Source organism: Hydra vulgaris, chromosome 15 (assembly GCF_038396675.1).
Source record: "Hydra vulgaris chromosome 15, alternate assembly HydraT2T_AEP".
Classification (NCBI taxonomy): Eukaryota; Metazoa; Cnidaria; class Hydrozoa; order Anthoathecata; family Hydridae; genus Hydra; species Hydra vulgaris.
The window spans coordinates 53,945,543-53,960,040 of record NC_088934.1 but is presented as its reverse complement, the minus strand read 5'-3'; the positions used below and the strand labels follow the sequence as shown (position 1 = coordinate 53,960,040).

The window sequence follows — 14,498 nt, the reverse complement described above, 5'->3', positions numbered from 1 at the left end:
GCTTTGTTGTATTTTAATGAGGGAACTGCTGGTGTTCAGAGAGTAATGAGTCACCTCAACCTTGAGAGTCGTGGAAAATTTGCAGTGTCCTCATTTTGTAGGGATAAAAAACACATTCCCAGTATGAACAAAAAAGATACTTTAGAAAAAAAAATTAGAAGAATGCATTTAAAAGCCATTAATAAGGGTTGGTAAGATGAAGAACATCAACTTGAAACTTATAAACCCTGGAACCCTGGAACTCATCTGGAAGTTTTTGATATTTTTTTTAGTTATAAAATGCTTATTGTTGTTTTTCAGCATTCGCTTATTTACTTATTTTTTATTCGCTTATTTTTTTATTTTTTTATTTGCGTAGTTTGCAATTTTAGAAAAGTAATAACTTTTTAATGGCTAAAGCTTTTTGCTTCAAATTTTTAAGACATGTTCTACATATAATGATGGAGGGCCTGTTGCAAAATTAATGCCAAAACAAAGTACTTAACAAATTATCGACATTTTTCCATTTGATTTCATTAGCCAACCCTCCAAATTTTGATGTTTTTGCCAAAAAAATAAAAAATTATAACTTTTACAAAGAATGTATCAGTGATTTTGGTACAGACCCTTCATAAATATGAAGCTCTAGTTTCTTGTGGTTTCCAAATTATCGTTTTTCAAAATTTCTTATAAAATTGGCTGATTTTGCATCCTTTTTTAAACATTTTCACAATTTTAGGAATAAATTGTTGTAAAATGACACTTTTTGCGTAGTTTGCAATTTTAGAAAAGTAATAACTTTTTAATGGCTAAAGCTTTTTGCTTCAAATTTTTAAGACATGTTCTACATATAATGATGGAGGGCCTGTTGCAAAATTAATGCCAAAACAAAGTACTTAACAAATTATCGACATTTTTCCATTTGATTTCATTAGCCAACCCTCCAAATTTTGATGTTTTTGCCAAAAAAATAAAAAATTATAACTTTTACAAAGAATGTATCAGTGATTTTGGTACAGACCCTTCATAAATATGAAGCTCTAGTTTCTTGTGGTTTCCAAATTATCGTTTTTCAAAATTTCTTATAAAATTGGCTGATTTTGCATCCTTTTTTAAACATTTTCACAATTTTAGGAATAAATTGTTGTAAAATGACACTTTTATTGTATTGTTTTTTTTTTTTAAATATGCTCTGATACACTTTTTAATTTGAAATTATGAGTTTTGGGGAATTTTATTTTTTTACTGGTAAACCACCTTGAGATGCGTAAAAAAGTTTCGAATTTTTTTTGCAAACATCCATCGGCTTCACATTGCTTGATTGCTAAACGTACAAATTTCCCAAAATCTACAGTCATAGATATTATATATAAGTTTGAAACTACTCAAAGCTTCGAAAGAAAACCTGAAAGTGGAAGAAAGAAAACTTTCCATTAATCAAAAAAGGCAAAGTTGATTCTTAGTTCAATAGCAAGAAATCCGAACCATTCACAGTGAGGTCTGGCAAGAAAATTCAAGATTTTGTGTTCTTATATCAAAAAAATTACTTAAAAATGCTGGAATTAAAGCATTTCATAAGAAAAATACGCCAATAAGAAGCTTAAATGGTGAAATTAAAGAAATTTGACGCGCAAAGAAGTTGGTTAAAACAATGGCGGATAAAAGTATTTGCATAATTGAAGACGACGAAACGTATTGCAAGCCCTCTATTTTACAACTTCTTGGTCAACGAATTTACTATGAAAAAAGATAAACCTGTTGATGATCAGTTTAAATACATTTGACGAGAAAAATTTGCATCCAAGTTCCTTGTGTGGCAAGCAATTTGTAGCTGTGGTATATACTCCTCTTGTTTTATCACTAAGAAGACCTTGACAACCGATCTCTAGATCAAAGAATGCCTCTAAAAAAGACTTATACCATTTATGAAAAAACACAAATACTGATGTGTCTTTTGACGAATTCTCGCTGCTTCTCACTATTCTAAAAAACTTTTACTGTTGTGCAAAGATAATAATGGAAAAATTATTTCTAAAGATGCAAATTCTCCCAATTTGTGCTGAAAAGCGTAAGGTTGAAGGTTTCTGAGCAGTAGTTAAAAGAGTTCTTTGTAAGGCAGGTGGAGTAACAAAAAATAAAAAGGAGTTCCAAAAAAAGTGTATTAATGCAACCAATAAGGTGAAAAAAGAAAAAAGGTGTTTTGCTGCTTAAAAGCTTCAATCTTTTTAGTGGTAAAACGATCAATACTTGACATTTGCCTCAATTTTTTTTTTGTAATAAAGCTATTAGAATTAGGCAAAGTGGTTATTAATGTTAAACAACGGTCATCAGTTTTTACTAAACTGAACATTATGGAGATCATTAATCACAATTTCTATCAAGCGCCAAATATTCATTTTTTTATTTTTGAATTCTGTTTTTGTTGTTGACACTACGTAAGGTTTTACATAAATTTTGACTTAATTAAGCATTACATTATAATACTATATGTCAAATATTTTTATTGCGTAATATATTATTATTATTTTTAGTACACTATGTATCAAATCTTATGTAATTAAATTGAGTAGTATACTTCTTTTTTATTATTATTATTATGTTAAGATATCATTATCTGTTAAGATATGGACATATCTAACAGCATTTTACTTTTAAATCCTTTTGTGAATATTTTTTACTTCCTTATTGCAAATGAACTATAAAAATTATTTACAAAATAGGCAATAGAAAAATAAAAATATTGTTTCATTAATTTTTAGTTATTTTTGTTGGTATGCTGCATTTTATTGTAACAGTTTTGTATTACTATAAAAATCAGTTTTGTTATGATTACTTATGAAACGGTTAGGTCAAGAGTTGCAAGCTGTGATAAAACTAAGTAGTATAAAGAAACCCAATCTGCTATTAAGAAAGATTAGTCGAGCAATATATGTAATCCATTTGGTAATATTTTTTACTTCTTTATTGAAAGTAAAATGTAAAAATTACTTACTAAAGAAGTAATTAGAAAAATAAAAATATTGTCGCAAATTCTTCTTGAACATTTTCATTTTCAATTATCGTTTTAAAAAGAAAAAAAAACACGTGGTTTTGTTTATATTTTTAAACTTTCGCGGAATTTGAGTCGGATTTTCTTGTTGTTGCGTTAATTTAAATGATTGGTTAGACTCTTGCACTTTAAAATATAATTGGCTGTTTTTACAATGTTGAATTAAATTTATTATTTAAGAATGCATTGCGCGCTTTAATATATGCACAAGGGATTGAGCGCCAACGAAATTTCATTGTAGTTAAAAGTTGGATGTGTTGTTCTGTTGTCTTTGGTCTGAAGCGGTGAGCCAAACTATAAAATTAATTACAGAGCCTAAATTTCCAATTTTTACAACACATTTCTTTTTAAACTGGTATAAGGAATGAATCAAGCAAGACTGAGGTATCCAAATTTTAACAGAGCTTTTTGATAAATTTTTTTCTTCGGACGTATGACAAAACCTTGACACGTTATTTTCATATTCAGTTTATTAAAGTTTTTTCAAATTTAATGCATATATTACTCGTTTTTATAATTATAGTATTTTAAATTTTTTAAGGGTACTTTTTTTAGCTGGTTAGAAAATTATTTTTTCCCATTTATATGTGTAGGTGGCTGTGTCATAAAGTATATAATATGTATGATGTTTTGCATAAGCAACTAAACATTAGTTAGAGTTTAACTAGATTTAACTAGAGTTTAAATCAATAAGTAGTTTTATTTAAGACTGTTTAAATTTAGACCTAGATCTAAAAGAAATGCCACAGAACCTGTAAAAGCAGAAAGAAAAAGAAAAACAAGACCATCTATATCAGTGAGTTGATGGAAGATATATTATTATTTTTATGGTTATGAAATATTTAAAAAACTTTTTTTATAATAAATAAAGTTTTTTAGTAATATATAAACAGCTGGGTTTTTTTTTTTTTTTTCTATTACAATATTTTATACAATATTTGGATAAATGTTTCTTAAAAAATCTTGAACAACTGTCTTTGACTTAAAAACAAAGAATGTTGCTTCTCTTTCTTTGACATCAAATTTCTAAGCTGAACTCTAAATTAATGGTTATAAATTTCAGTTTTATCTTTAGTTGAGATCTTATGGTCTTTATCATGGAAGAGATTACTTCAATAGTTAAAGTTTACTTTTATCTTTTGTCAATGTTATATTTTTAAAGAGTTCATCTTTTTTGCATTAAAAGTTTCATAATTCAAATTATTCCAATTATTACAAAATTATTTTTAAAAAAAATCATTAGAAAAAGCTCAAGTATTCAGTTCCATTCATAAAACATTCCAGTTGTAAAAGAAAACGAAAAAAAAGTGTTTAGATGAGTAAATACAAAAAATGATTAAGTAAAATAATGTGCTAAAAGTAAAAAGACAGTATTCAGAATAGTGTTCTCAGATAAGAAATAAAAGCTTTGTATTTTGATAAGACACTAAAGATGTATACATATTTTTTAAAGTATTCAGTTATTTTTACAGCTATCTGTTTTAGGAAGAAGAGTTTGACAAAAAGCAAAGTTTATTACAGACAAAGGTTTTGAAAAATTTTGTATTATTTGCTTGTTTTTTCATATACAAAGATTTAAATATTTATTAAAATGTTCAGTTTTAAGTGTGATGTGTTTGATGTCTATCTACTAATAACAAATCGTTTACTGAATTAACGTATATAGTTTTAATACATCAATAACAGGTACATTGTAAAAAGATATAAATAAAATGTAATAACTGAAGTACCATAAATCTAAAAAATCTAATATAATGTAGATGGAAAATTATTGTGTGAAAATAATTGTCATTTGTATACATTTTAATAAAAGAGAGAGTATGGCGGAAAAATGGTTTCTTATGGTATAATGGCAAATAGTTTCTTTTGATATATAGTTTGATATATGTTACATTTATACAGGTTTTTTTCTGATTTTATTGTAAATTATAATACCAAAATTTTTACAGGATATGAATACAGAACCAGAAGAAATTCTTGAAGCATTCGAAGTCCTTTCTACAGCTCAAGATAATATTTGTACCTTCAGCTTATTTATTAATCAGCCTGAAAAGCGGCGTAAGTCATCGAAACCATGTATTTACCAAAAAGAACTAAAGAATAATACTCAACAAAATAAAATAAAAGACTCTCAAAACACACCAAACGAACTTATCAAAGGAATTACTAAATTTACTTTTTCAAACTACTTTTCACCAATATCTAAAGACTGTTCTCCTTTACCTAACTTAAATTGGGCAGATTCCTATGAAGTATGGGAAGTTATGCTTCAAAAAGATAGAGAATACAAAAGAGACTCATTATATATTCGTAGACATCCATCTCTACAACCAAGAATGCGAACTGTTTTATTAGACTGGTTAATTGAAGTGAGTTTAGCTTTAGTGAAAAAGTTTAGTAAAAATATTTTGAATATTATAATATCGTATAATAATACTCCTTGAGATCCTCATAACCTTAGATTAAGAATGAACTTATTATATAAGTAAGTCAACAAAAATGTTTTTTCTATTAAAAGAAGTACTTTCGAAGTTCTAATTATTTTTTTGTCTTCTAAGTGTCTATTTAATAATTTTTACCTTGCCTTTTTAAGAACATGGGAGCGCTTTTTTTATTTTAAATTAAAGAATTTTAGAAAATTAATTTAATGATTTAATAAACTGATTAATAAGAAACTTATATACCAGTTTGTGCATCGTTAATTCAACTTTTTTTTAAAGAATTATAGTTTGTCATATGAAACTGTTTCATAGGTTTGTGAAGTTTACAGGCTGCATCGCGAAACCTTTTACCTGGCTGTTGACTATGTTGATAGATTTTTGTCTACACAAAAAAATATTGCTAAAACAAGACTTCAGTTGGTTGGAGTTACTGCCATTTTTGTTGCATCAAAGATTGAGGTTAGTGTAAAATTATTTTAGTAAAAATTACTCTTTTTTATAAAAGTAGGTCTCTCTTTCTCTCTCTCTCTCTCTCTCTCTCTCTCTCTCTCTCTCTCTATATATATATATATATATATATATATATAAATAAAAATATATATATATATATATATATAAAATTTGATGTTTTTCAGGAAATATATCCTCCAAAACTATCAGAGTTTGCATTTGTAACAGATGGTGCATGCACTGACGAAGAAATACTACAACAAGAAATGATTTTACTTTCAGTAAATATTCAACTAATTTATTTTAAAAAATTTTATTTTTAATAAAATTTAGAACTTTAATATGGTGCTTTTAGGCTTTGAATTGGCATTTATGCCCCGTCACTCCTATTTGTTGGCTGACGTCATATTTACAAATTGCAAATAGAAAATTACGTCAAGAAAAACAAGAGATTGATGAAAGTTTTCATTTACCTCAGTTTTCAGGAATACACTTGGCTAGAGTAACAGAAGTAAACCTGATTTTTTTATATATATATAATTTTCATTTATATATATCTTATGTATTTATGCATCTGTGTGTGTATATAACGAACAAAATGGAAAGTAACCTAAACAGAATAAACCAAACATGAAACTGCAAAAACTTACCTAGCCTAGCACATGCGCCATAGACAAGCTTAAAACTCTATATTTGCTTTATTAAAAGCTTAAAACTCTCTATTCGCTCATTTACTCTTGTGGAAGCCTGTTAATTTATAATATATTTAGTATAATGTAGTGATTGATTTTAGCAAAGCATAGCTTTATTAATTGTATACTTAGCAGTTTAAATACTGATTATTACAAACAGCTGATCTGAAAAGTGGTCTGTCTATTGCTGAATTGTTTCTAACATTTAAAAGACATTTTGATATTTATATTGCAACTGAATGATTTGATTATTTTTTCCTTTGTTACAAAGAATTGTTTAAAGTATATATTTTTTTAAACTTTGTTAACCTAACAAAGCTTGAAATAATTCAAGCATTTGTGTTATTAAAAGCCTGTCAGGAAAAAAAATAAAAAAAGAAATTATACGTTGATAAATAGATAATATAAGTGGATAATGTGTCTTGTTTATAAATAATATTTGTTTCCTTATTAAGCGATCGTTAAATATACTGTTACTTAATTTTAAAGAGTCACTTAATTTTATAAAAACATTTTACAAGACCAAAGTTAAGAAGTTATTAATTCCAAAGGTATTTTATTATGAATTTTTTGCACAGCTAATAATATTTTGAGCTTTGTTTTTTTTGTTCAGTAGTTTTTAAATTTTTTTTTAGTTTTTTTTTACATTAAGCTTACTTTTATTAGGTTTTTTTTTTTTTTTTACTATTTATTAGGGTGTTTTTTTTTAATTGTATCTCCATTGTCTTTTTTTCTCATTTAATGCTATGTGTTTTACCTCATTGTGGCATTTGAAATAGTTTTAGTCACTTTTTAGGGCCAGATGGAGATCAATTGTTCTAATTTAAATATGCAACTCTAGGAGCCCAAAAACTATTTTTCTTTTTAAAAAACATTCTTTAAAATACGATAATCATTATTTAAACAGCCAATAGAGGCATTGATTGAAATTGCCCTAAAAAAAAAAAATTTATATTTGAAAAAATATTTATTAACAATTGTTAGAAGTTATTTGTTGATTAAAAGCAATACCAGTAGTATTGGTGATGGAGTATCTTATTTTTTAAGTTACAAAACAAAAGAATTGCAATTAAAATTCCATTCATTCCATTTTGTACAAATAGTTGGTCTCTTAGAGATTTTCCATCAGAATTCTGAGAGTTATGAAGTCAAAAACGAAAAAAAAGAGTATGAGCAAATTTTTTAAAATTTTTCATTGTGTTACTAATAACACTAAATTCTTTTAAGTTAATTTGCTATGCTTTAACTTTAGCTACACAAATTTAAAATTAAAATGTACTTTAATAAGGCATCTTTTTTCAAAATTATAAGTGAAAAAACATATCAACAAATTAATACCAGCACACATTTATTGTTAAAAAAATTTAGTTTTCTGACAAAGCTTTTGGAAAAACATAACTTTATTCTGTATTTTTCAACTTGAAAAGTTGCAATTTATTTTCTTATTATTCAATTGCAATGTATTTGCAATTGCTTTATTCTGTATTTTTCAACATGAAATATTGCAAAAGTTCTTTGACTTCTTGAATTATTTTTTTTGTCAAAATTAAATATTTGACAAATAATAAATTAAAGTTGCCAGCTCCATTACCTGAGTAAAGCAATTAATGGAGATAAATCTCCAAGAAATTTATTTAGTTAGCGGTTACAGGTACCAATTGATGGTACAATTGTTCTAAAGTTTATGGTAATGTCAGAAAAATTTAATTTGTGCATCTTTAGAAAACCAGAGAGATACAAGCAGAATGTGGAATTCGGAAAGATATATTTTTAATTGCAAGTTTCTAAATATAGTTTTATGATTCTTCAAAACATTGTTGTTTTGTTGGCGTTTTATAAATAAATTTTAATGTATTTTAAACAGAGCGACATTTTTGTTTCTATGCATCTTAATGACTTGTCATAGCATGATGGTTAATTATAAATTTTATTATGTTGATATTTTTTTTTTTTTTAATGAAATTTAAATAAATTTCTAAAAGATTTAGATTATTTTAGACTCATTTAGATGATTTTTACATTGATTTTATATTAGCTGTATTACTAAGTGCATAACTTTGTATGTAAAGTGTTAGTGTTTTGTTAAATTTTGTTTTTAAATAAATTTATTACTATTTTATTATATTTAGTTAGTTGATCTTTGTTGCTTGGATACAGGGTATCTGCAATTTTCATACAGTATAATTGCTGCATCAGCACTTTATCATATGTGGGGAAAAGATATCTCTGACATCACAGGTAATTTATACTGTTATGTCTTTTTTAAATTTTAAACTTATAGTTTTTCAGTACTAAATAAAGATTTGATTAAAGATCGCAGATGTCAATGTTATTTTATCATATGACTTTTTACAACCTGTTTAAGAATATTTTAAAATTAACACCTTTAACTAACTTTTATATGACTTTTTTTGTAATTTTCATAAACTTTGTGTTCTAAATGAAATTTTATAACTTATGTTAAGTACTTTAGTCAGTGGATAAAACGTTTAAAAAAGCTGAGATTTTTGTTCAATTTATAAAAATTATTTATTCAGGAAATTTTATTAATATTATTTTAGTTATTAATTAACTATTATTATTGTTATTATTACTTTTATGATTTCTGCATTTCTAAAGAAATTTTAATATTATAATTTCAAAGTAATTCTTACTCAAAAATAGTCTCAAAAGTTATCCTGCATAGATAATATTTGTTTTACAAATATATATTATCAATTTGTATTTTTCTAATGAAAGTCCATAAAAATTTTTTTTAGACATGCTTTTTTACAATTTTCGTTAAAAATTAGTGATAAAAAAGTTGTTTAAAGTAAATATTGTGCAATTACTTGAATAATTTAGGACATAAATACGAAGAGCTTTATCCTTGTATACAATGGTTGACACCATTTGCCAAAGTTATTCATATGCAACCAATAAAACCTGTTAAACAATTCGAAAAAGTATGTATACTTTTAAAAGTCAAAAATAAATTTTTCAAATAAATAAATTTTTAAATGTTTAATGCGTAAACAAGTTTTTTATCATGCATAAAAGTGTTTAATACTTTTCCAGGTTTCATCTGATAATGCTCATAACATTCAAGTGCATAATAATGCAATACAATTATTAGTAAGTTTTCTTTGTTTCGTTTTTGTTAATATAGTATTAAAATAAATAAGTTAGATTTGTTAATAGTTATATATAAGTAAATTAATATAGTATAGAAATAAATAAGTTAGAAATGCTAAATTTCTCCTTTTTTTTAAATAACTTTAGATATTGAATGTATAAATATGTGTTTTGTCATGTGGAAACACATTTTTAAAACTTTCAGATTTTCTCTGATAACATTCTGATAATCTGAAAACAAGTACTCAATAATGCAATTTATGTATGCAATATTTAATTCTTGAATATTATGCTTGCAATAGTCTGTTTTATATATAATAGTTGTAGCTTCTCTAATACTTTGTTCTGCACATGTCTTACTGAAATAGTCCTAAGTTACTTCAATGCTTCATTTTGGTTTGTGTGGTTGGTATTTGCCTGTTAACGACATTTATCAATATATTTTATGTTTGTTTTGGATTAGAATGAGCAGAATATAATTACTGTATAAATACTCAAAGTCATTGTTTAATACTAAAAATAAAATAGACTTTTCGTAGCTATATTGGCAAATGTAAGACTTATAATGGTTTTTCCAAATTGCAAAAGATGCAATTTAGCTTAAATTTTAATGATTCAATCAAATTTAAATCTATTAAAATTTCAGATAGTTAAATGTTAACATTCATATAGAATTTAATTTTTCAAACCATGGATTAGCTTGAGTTGTTAATTACTGTCTGTTAAAAAATGTGTTAAAATAACTAAAAAAGTGTTGATGCAGTTTATTCTAAATTAAAAAAGTGTTGATTTGTTGACATCATGCATTTCTACTAATGGAGTTTTCATAATGCAGAAACTGGGGGGTTAAATCAATTATCATCAACAGTTATTCATTGTGCATGGTATTCAACTAAATATGTAATACATTTGAACAAAAATACTGTCATTTTCTGTCAAAAAAAGCTGCTAATAACCTTGTAAATAATAAATAACCTTAGATTTAGCATATAAATTAAATACGAGAAATAAATAAGCGTTAAATGAGCAAAATCTTAACAAAACCTAGCTTCTAATCTGCAAAGACCAAACAATAGCTTTGGCCGAAAAACCTAACAAGTGTTGAATTGGAGCAAATATTTTTAGCAAATCACAACAGTATCACCAATGATTATCTCTTGAGAATGACACTCTGAAAGCCCTTTTCTTCCTTCAGGCATACTTTACAAAGGAGAAAATAGTAACTTTATAGGCTCATAATTAAGATTATCTGTATAAAAGTTATAAAGTATAAAAAAAATAAAATTAAGATTATCTGTATTATAGTTGTAAAGTATAAAAAAAATAAACTTAAAATTTTATTCATATATATATATATAGTCTTCTCCGTTTAGCTTTTTGCGCTTGCCGCACGCCAGTAAATACTTTGGCGAGCACATAAAAAAGCGCTTGCCATAAAAAATAAAAACGTTTTTTTTTAAATTACAAAACTTTTTTGTTTAACTTTTATGAAAAAAAAATTTTTTACCCTTATTTTTTTTGTGATTATTTTACCTAGTATTTATTCAAAATTTTTGCTATTTATTTTTGTTATTCATTTTTTTCTCTATTTTAATTTTAATTTAAATAAAAGGGAAAAAATAATTTTTTAAATCGCGCAGGCTAACTTTAAAATGACCATTCTGCCAGCGCTTTTTTTACGCTGACATTAAATTTCAAATGGAGAAGACTGTATGTGTGTGTGTGCACAATTTTTTTTTTTTTTAATCAAGTTTTAATAGCAGTATTTGAATATTTTAGTACCAAATTGCAAAATGATATTGGTATCAGATGCACTATACTCACTTGAGCAAAAAATGAGTTTTTCATTTCTGGGTTTCAGCCAGCGTTCCATAATATAAAAATTTAAAAATAAACTTGTCAAAGCTTGTCTAGCCCCTCCTGAATTCAATCACTTGCAGTTAAAATTTGTTGCTTCTGGTATATCTTTTGAAGGAATATTTTAACAATTTGGTTCATGGCGTTCTTCTCAAAGACATTAACAAATGCCAAAAGGAAACATGCAATTGTTAAAAAGGATACAGCGGCTATACTAGAATGCTGCAGAAACATAATCAACTCTGTTTAGAATACTAATATTACAACAGACTAAAGGTCTGTTTCATTTATCTTTAATAAACAAGTTTTGTCTCAAGTCAAAAATGATAAACTTACTTCGTTGCTGTTGCTTGTAACTAGTAGACATTGCTAATTGCTATCTTATACATCACTGTTAAACTCAAAACCTACCTTACTCTTCAACCAAAAGCAAATAATAAACTAGTATACATTAAACTAACTAAACTAGATCATTTTATTTAGGCATCAAGACAATCCAAAGAGGATTCCATGACTTTTTACAGGGGGCAAATAAGAAAAAAGGATATCCCTTTGTTGACTTATTCCAGCTGGTAAAAAGATTGAATTATTTTGCTCAAACTAGATTTCAAAATAAAATGATTGGTCATATTGACCAAGATCTTGCTCCACTGCAATAGTTAGGCTTAAATAATTCATCAGAGATGCACAACCAACTCAACGTCATGTGAACTGAGTAGTTAAGTTTTTATTTCCGCTAATAATTACATTTCTATATAATTGTAGAACAGAATGATTTAATTGAATTTTAGAGTAATAATGGAAGATAACTTTATAATAAATTACTTAAAGTGTACAAACTCTGTGACAGCTGCAATGGAGATAATTTAAGAGTTATTCTCAATATTATATGGTCAAAATATCTAAATGACTGTTACTTCTTCATAGTTCAACTTGTTTCTCGCTGACATAAAAACTTATATAAAGCGGAGAAAGCCGTTTATAATAAAATATGTTTATTATATAAATATAAATAATAAAATATGCTATTTATAATAAAAACTTAAGCCCCTAACATTATTTCTCATCGTTTATGAGTAGTCTCTTTCGAGAACAATTTTTAGTAATTACATACTTCCGTTTTTAACAAAATATTTTATATGTAGTTATAGTCTAAAGTTTATATCTAGTTTAGTATCAAGGAATTATTTATAGAGGTGTAAAAGGTGTTAATTGTGTTGATTGTTTGATTTGCGGATTTAAAAAATTGAAATTGAAAAGAAGTTTATAAAAAACAAGAGGCTAAATAAGAAAAGACACAAACTATTTAAGAATTTTAAGATACTAACCAGACATTTTTAAGTAAAATGGTTAGAAATGATTTGTGTAAGTTTTGATCTCAAAACTTATACAAAATGTAATGAGAAAAGTGAGATATTAAAATTAACTTACGCTCTATATAAGTTTTCGATTTGGTAGTGAAATTAAACGATATATTTTGCAACTTTTTGAAATAATATTTTATTTGTTTTTAGGACTTCGCTCATTCGCAAATGATAAATATTCATCCTGTCAACAATCACCCAAAAACTAGTCCTCTAGTAAAATGTAAAGGAATACTGACTCCTCCTCAAAGTACTGAAAAAGAATTTCTATAGTTTTTATGGTGATCCTACATTGGTGGGGAAATATGTTAATTTATTACTCGTTAATTAGTCGTTTTTCTAAATGGCTTCAACACAAGTGTAGCAGCTTAGTTCTGCAACGTTTGCAGTTTTATGTTCTGTGTTTTAAAACCGTGTACAGGCGTGACAAATACTTATGCATTATAAAAATATTATAAAAAGCTTCGTAAATTACTTTAAATTATTTTTCGACTTCGAATGTAAATACATATCTATAAGTTTGTTTTTTATTTACGAATTTTTGAAACAAAGACTTACATCAAAAATATTTTTAAACGATTATTAATGATGCTCCATTCTGAGTTGTTTGATGCTCCATTCTGAATTGTTTGATGGCTTTTTAAAGTTATTTTTTTACTTACTTTTTGTTCGATGTTTTTATCGATCTTATAAATGAAATATATTTAAAAAAAAAAAAAGAAACATGTTTGGCTGAGTTTTTGATTTTATTGCGTTGTTTTTTAGTTTGTGAATTTGTAAATTTTAATTATATATTTTTTTTTCTTTTAATTTATTGTTTATATTTCAACCTCAATAGCTCAGGCATAAAGTAATGTTAATTTATTTTATGTCTGATGACGGTCTGAGCTATTCAGATTGAAATTTTTAAAATAAGTTTAAAAAAGTAGTTAATACGCTGCTATTTTTAATGTTTCTCTCCAGATTTTAGTATCATTTAGAGTTTAAACGTCCAATTGGAACACATTCCGAATAGACAGCTACTTTTTTTTTTTTTTTTTTGCAATTATAAATTTAAATACAACGTATAAAATCATTTAGTTTTATTAGGACAATAGTAACGTAATATGAAGCCTATCTGATAACCATTGCAATACGGATGTAAAATTATTTACGTATTTAGCTTTAATCGATTTAATAAAATCTAAATAAAAAGCTGCTATTGCTTTGTCGCGTGGCAAATAGGTCGTGGAAGTTTTAATTTCAATTTAAGCAATATAGATTACAAAATGACTTGAAAAAGAATTTAACAAGTCTTTTATTTTTCTATTATCAAAGCTATTGTCAAAAACAAATTATCAGATGAACAAAATCGAGACGACGCTCATAACTGCTATTAGTGTGATGGGGTTGTAGATGTTAATTTCATGTTTTTTTTTTGAAAATCCTAAGATTCGGTTTCTACATTTTTTTATTTTGATGTATGCAAAGATATAATTTTGAAAATCTATACACATAAAAATTCTTCAAATATGAATTAAAGTAACTAGGGTTATTATCTCGCCACCAGATG

General features: G+C 25.9%; 1 protein-coding gene across 1 annotated transcript; it reads left to right on the top strand.

Annotated features, from left to right (window-relative positions):
• The first annotated feature begins 3,218 nt into the window (after nt 1-3,218).
• LOC100211715 (G1/S-specific cyclin-E1) lies at nt 3,219-13,669 on the top strand. The gene is made up of 11 exons (XM_065820312.1): nt 3,219-3,412; nt 3,752-3,824; nt 4,514-4,555; nt 4,978-5,397; nt 5,782-5,928; nt 6,105-6,200; nt 6,275-6,430; nt 8,741-8,849; nt 9,456-9,556; nt 9,669-9,725; nt 13,097-13,669. Exons 1-11 carry the CDS (start codon nt 3,393-3,395, stop codon nt 13,217-13,219), a joined length of 1,344 nt encoding a protein of 447 aa, XP_065676384.1. The 5' UTR covers nt 3,219-3,392; the 3' UTR covers nt 13,220-13,669.
• The last annotated feature ends 829 nt before the right edge of the window (nt 13,670-14,498 follow it).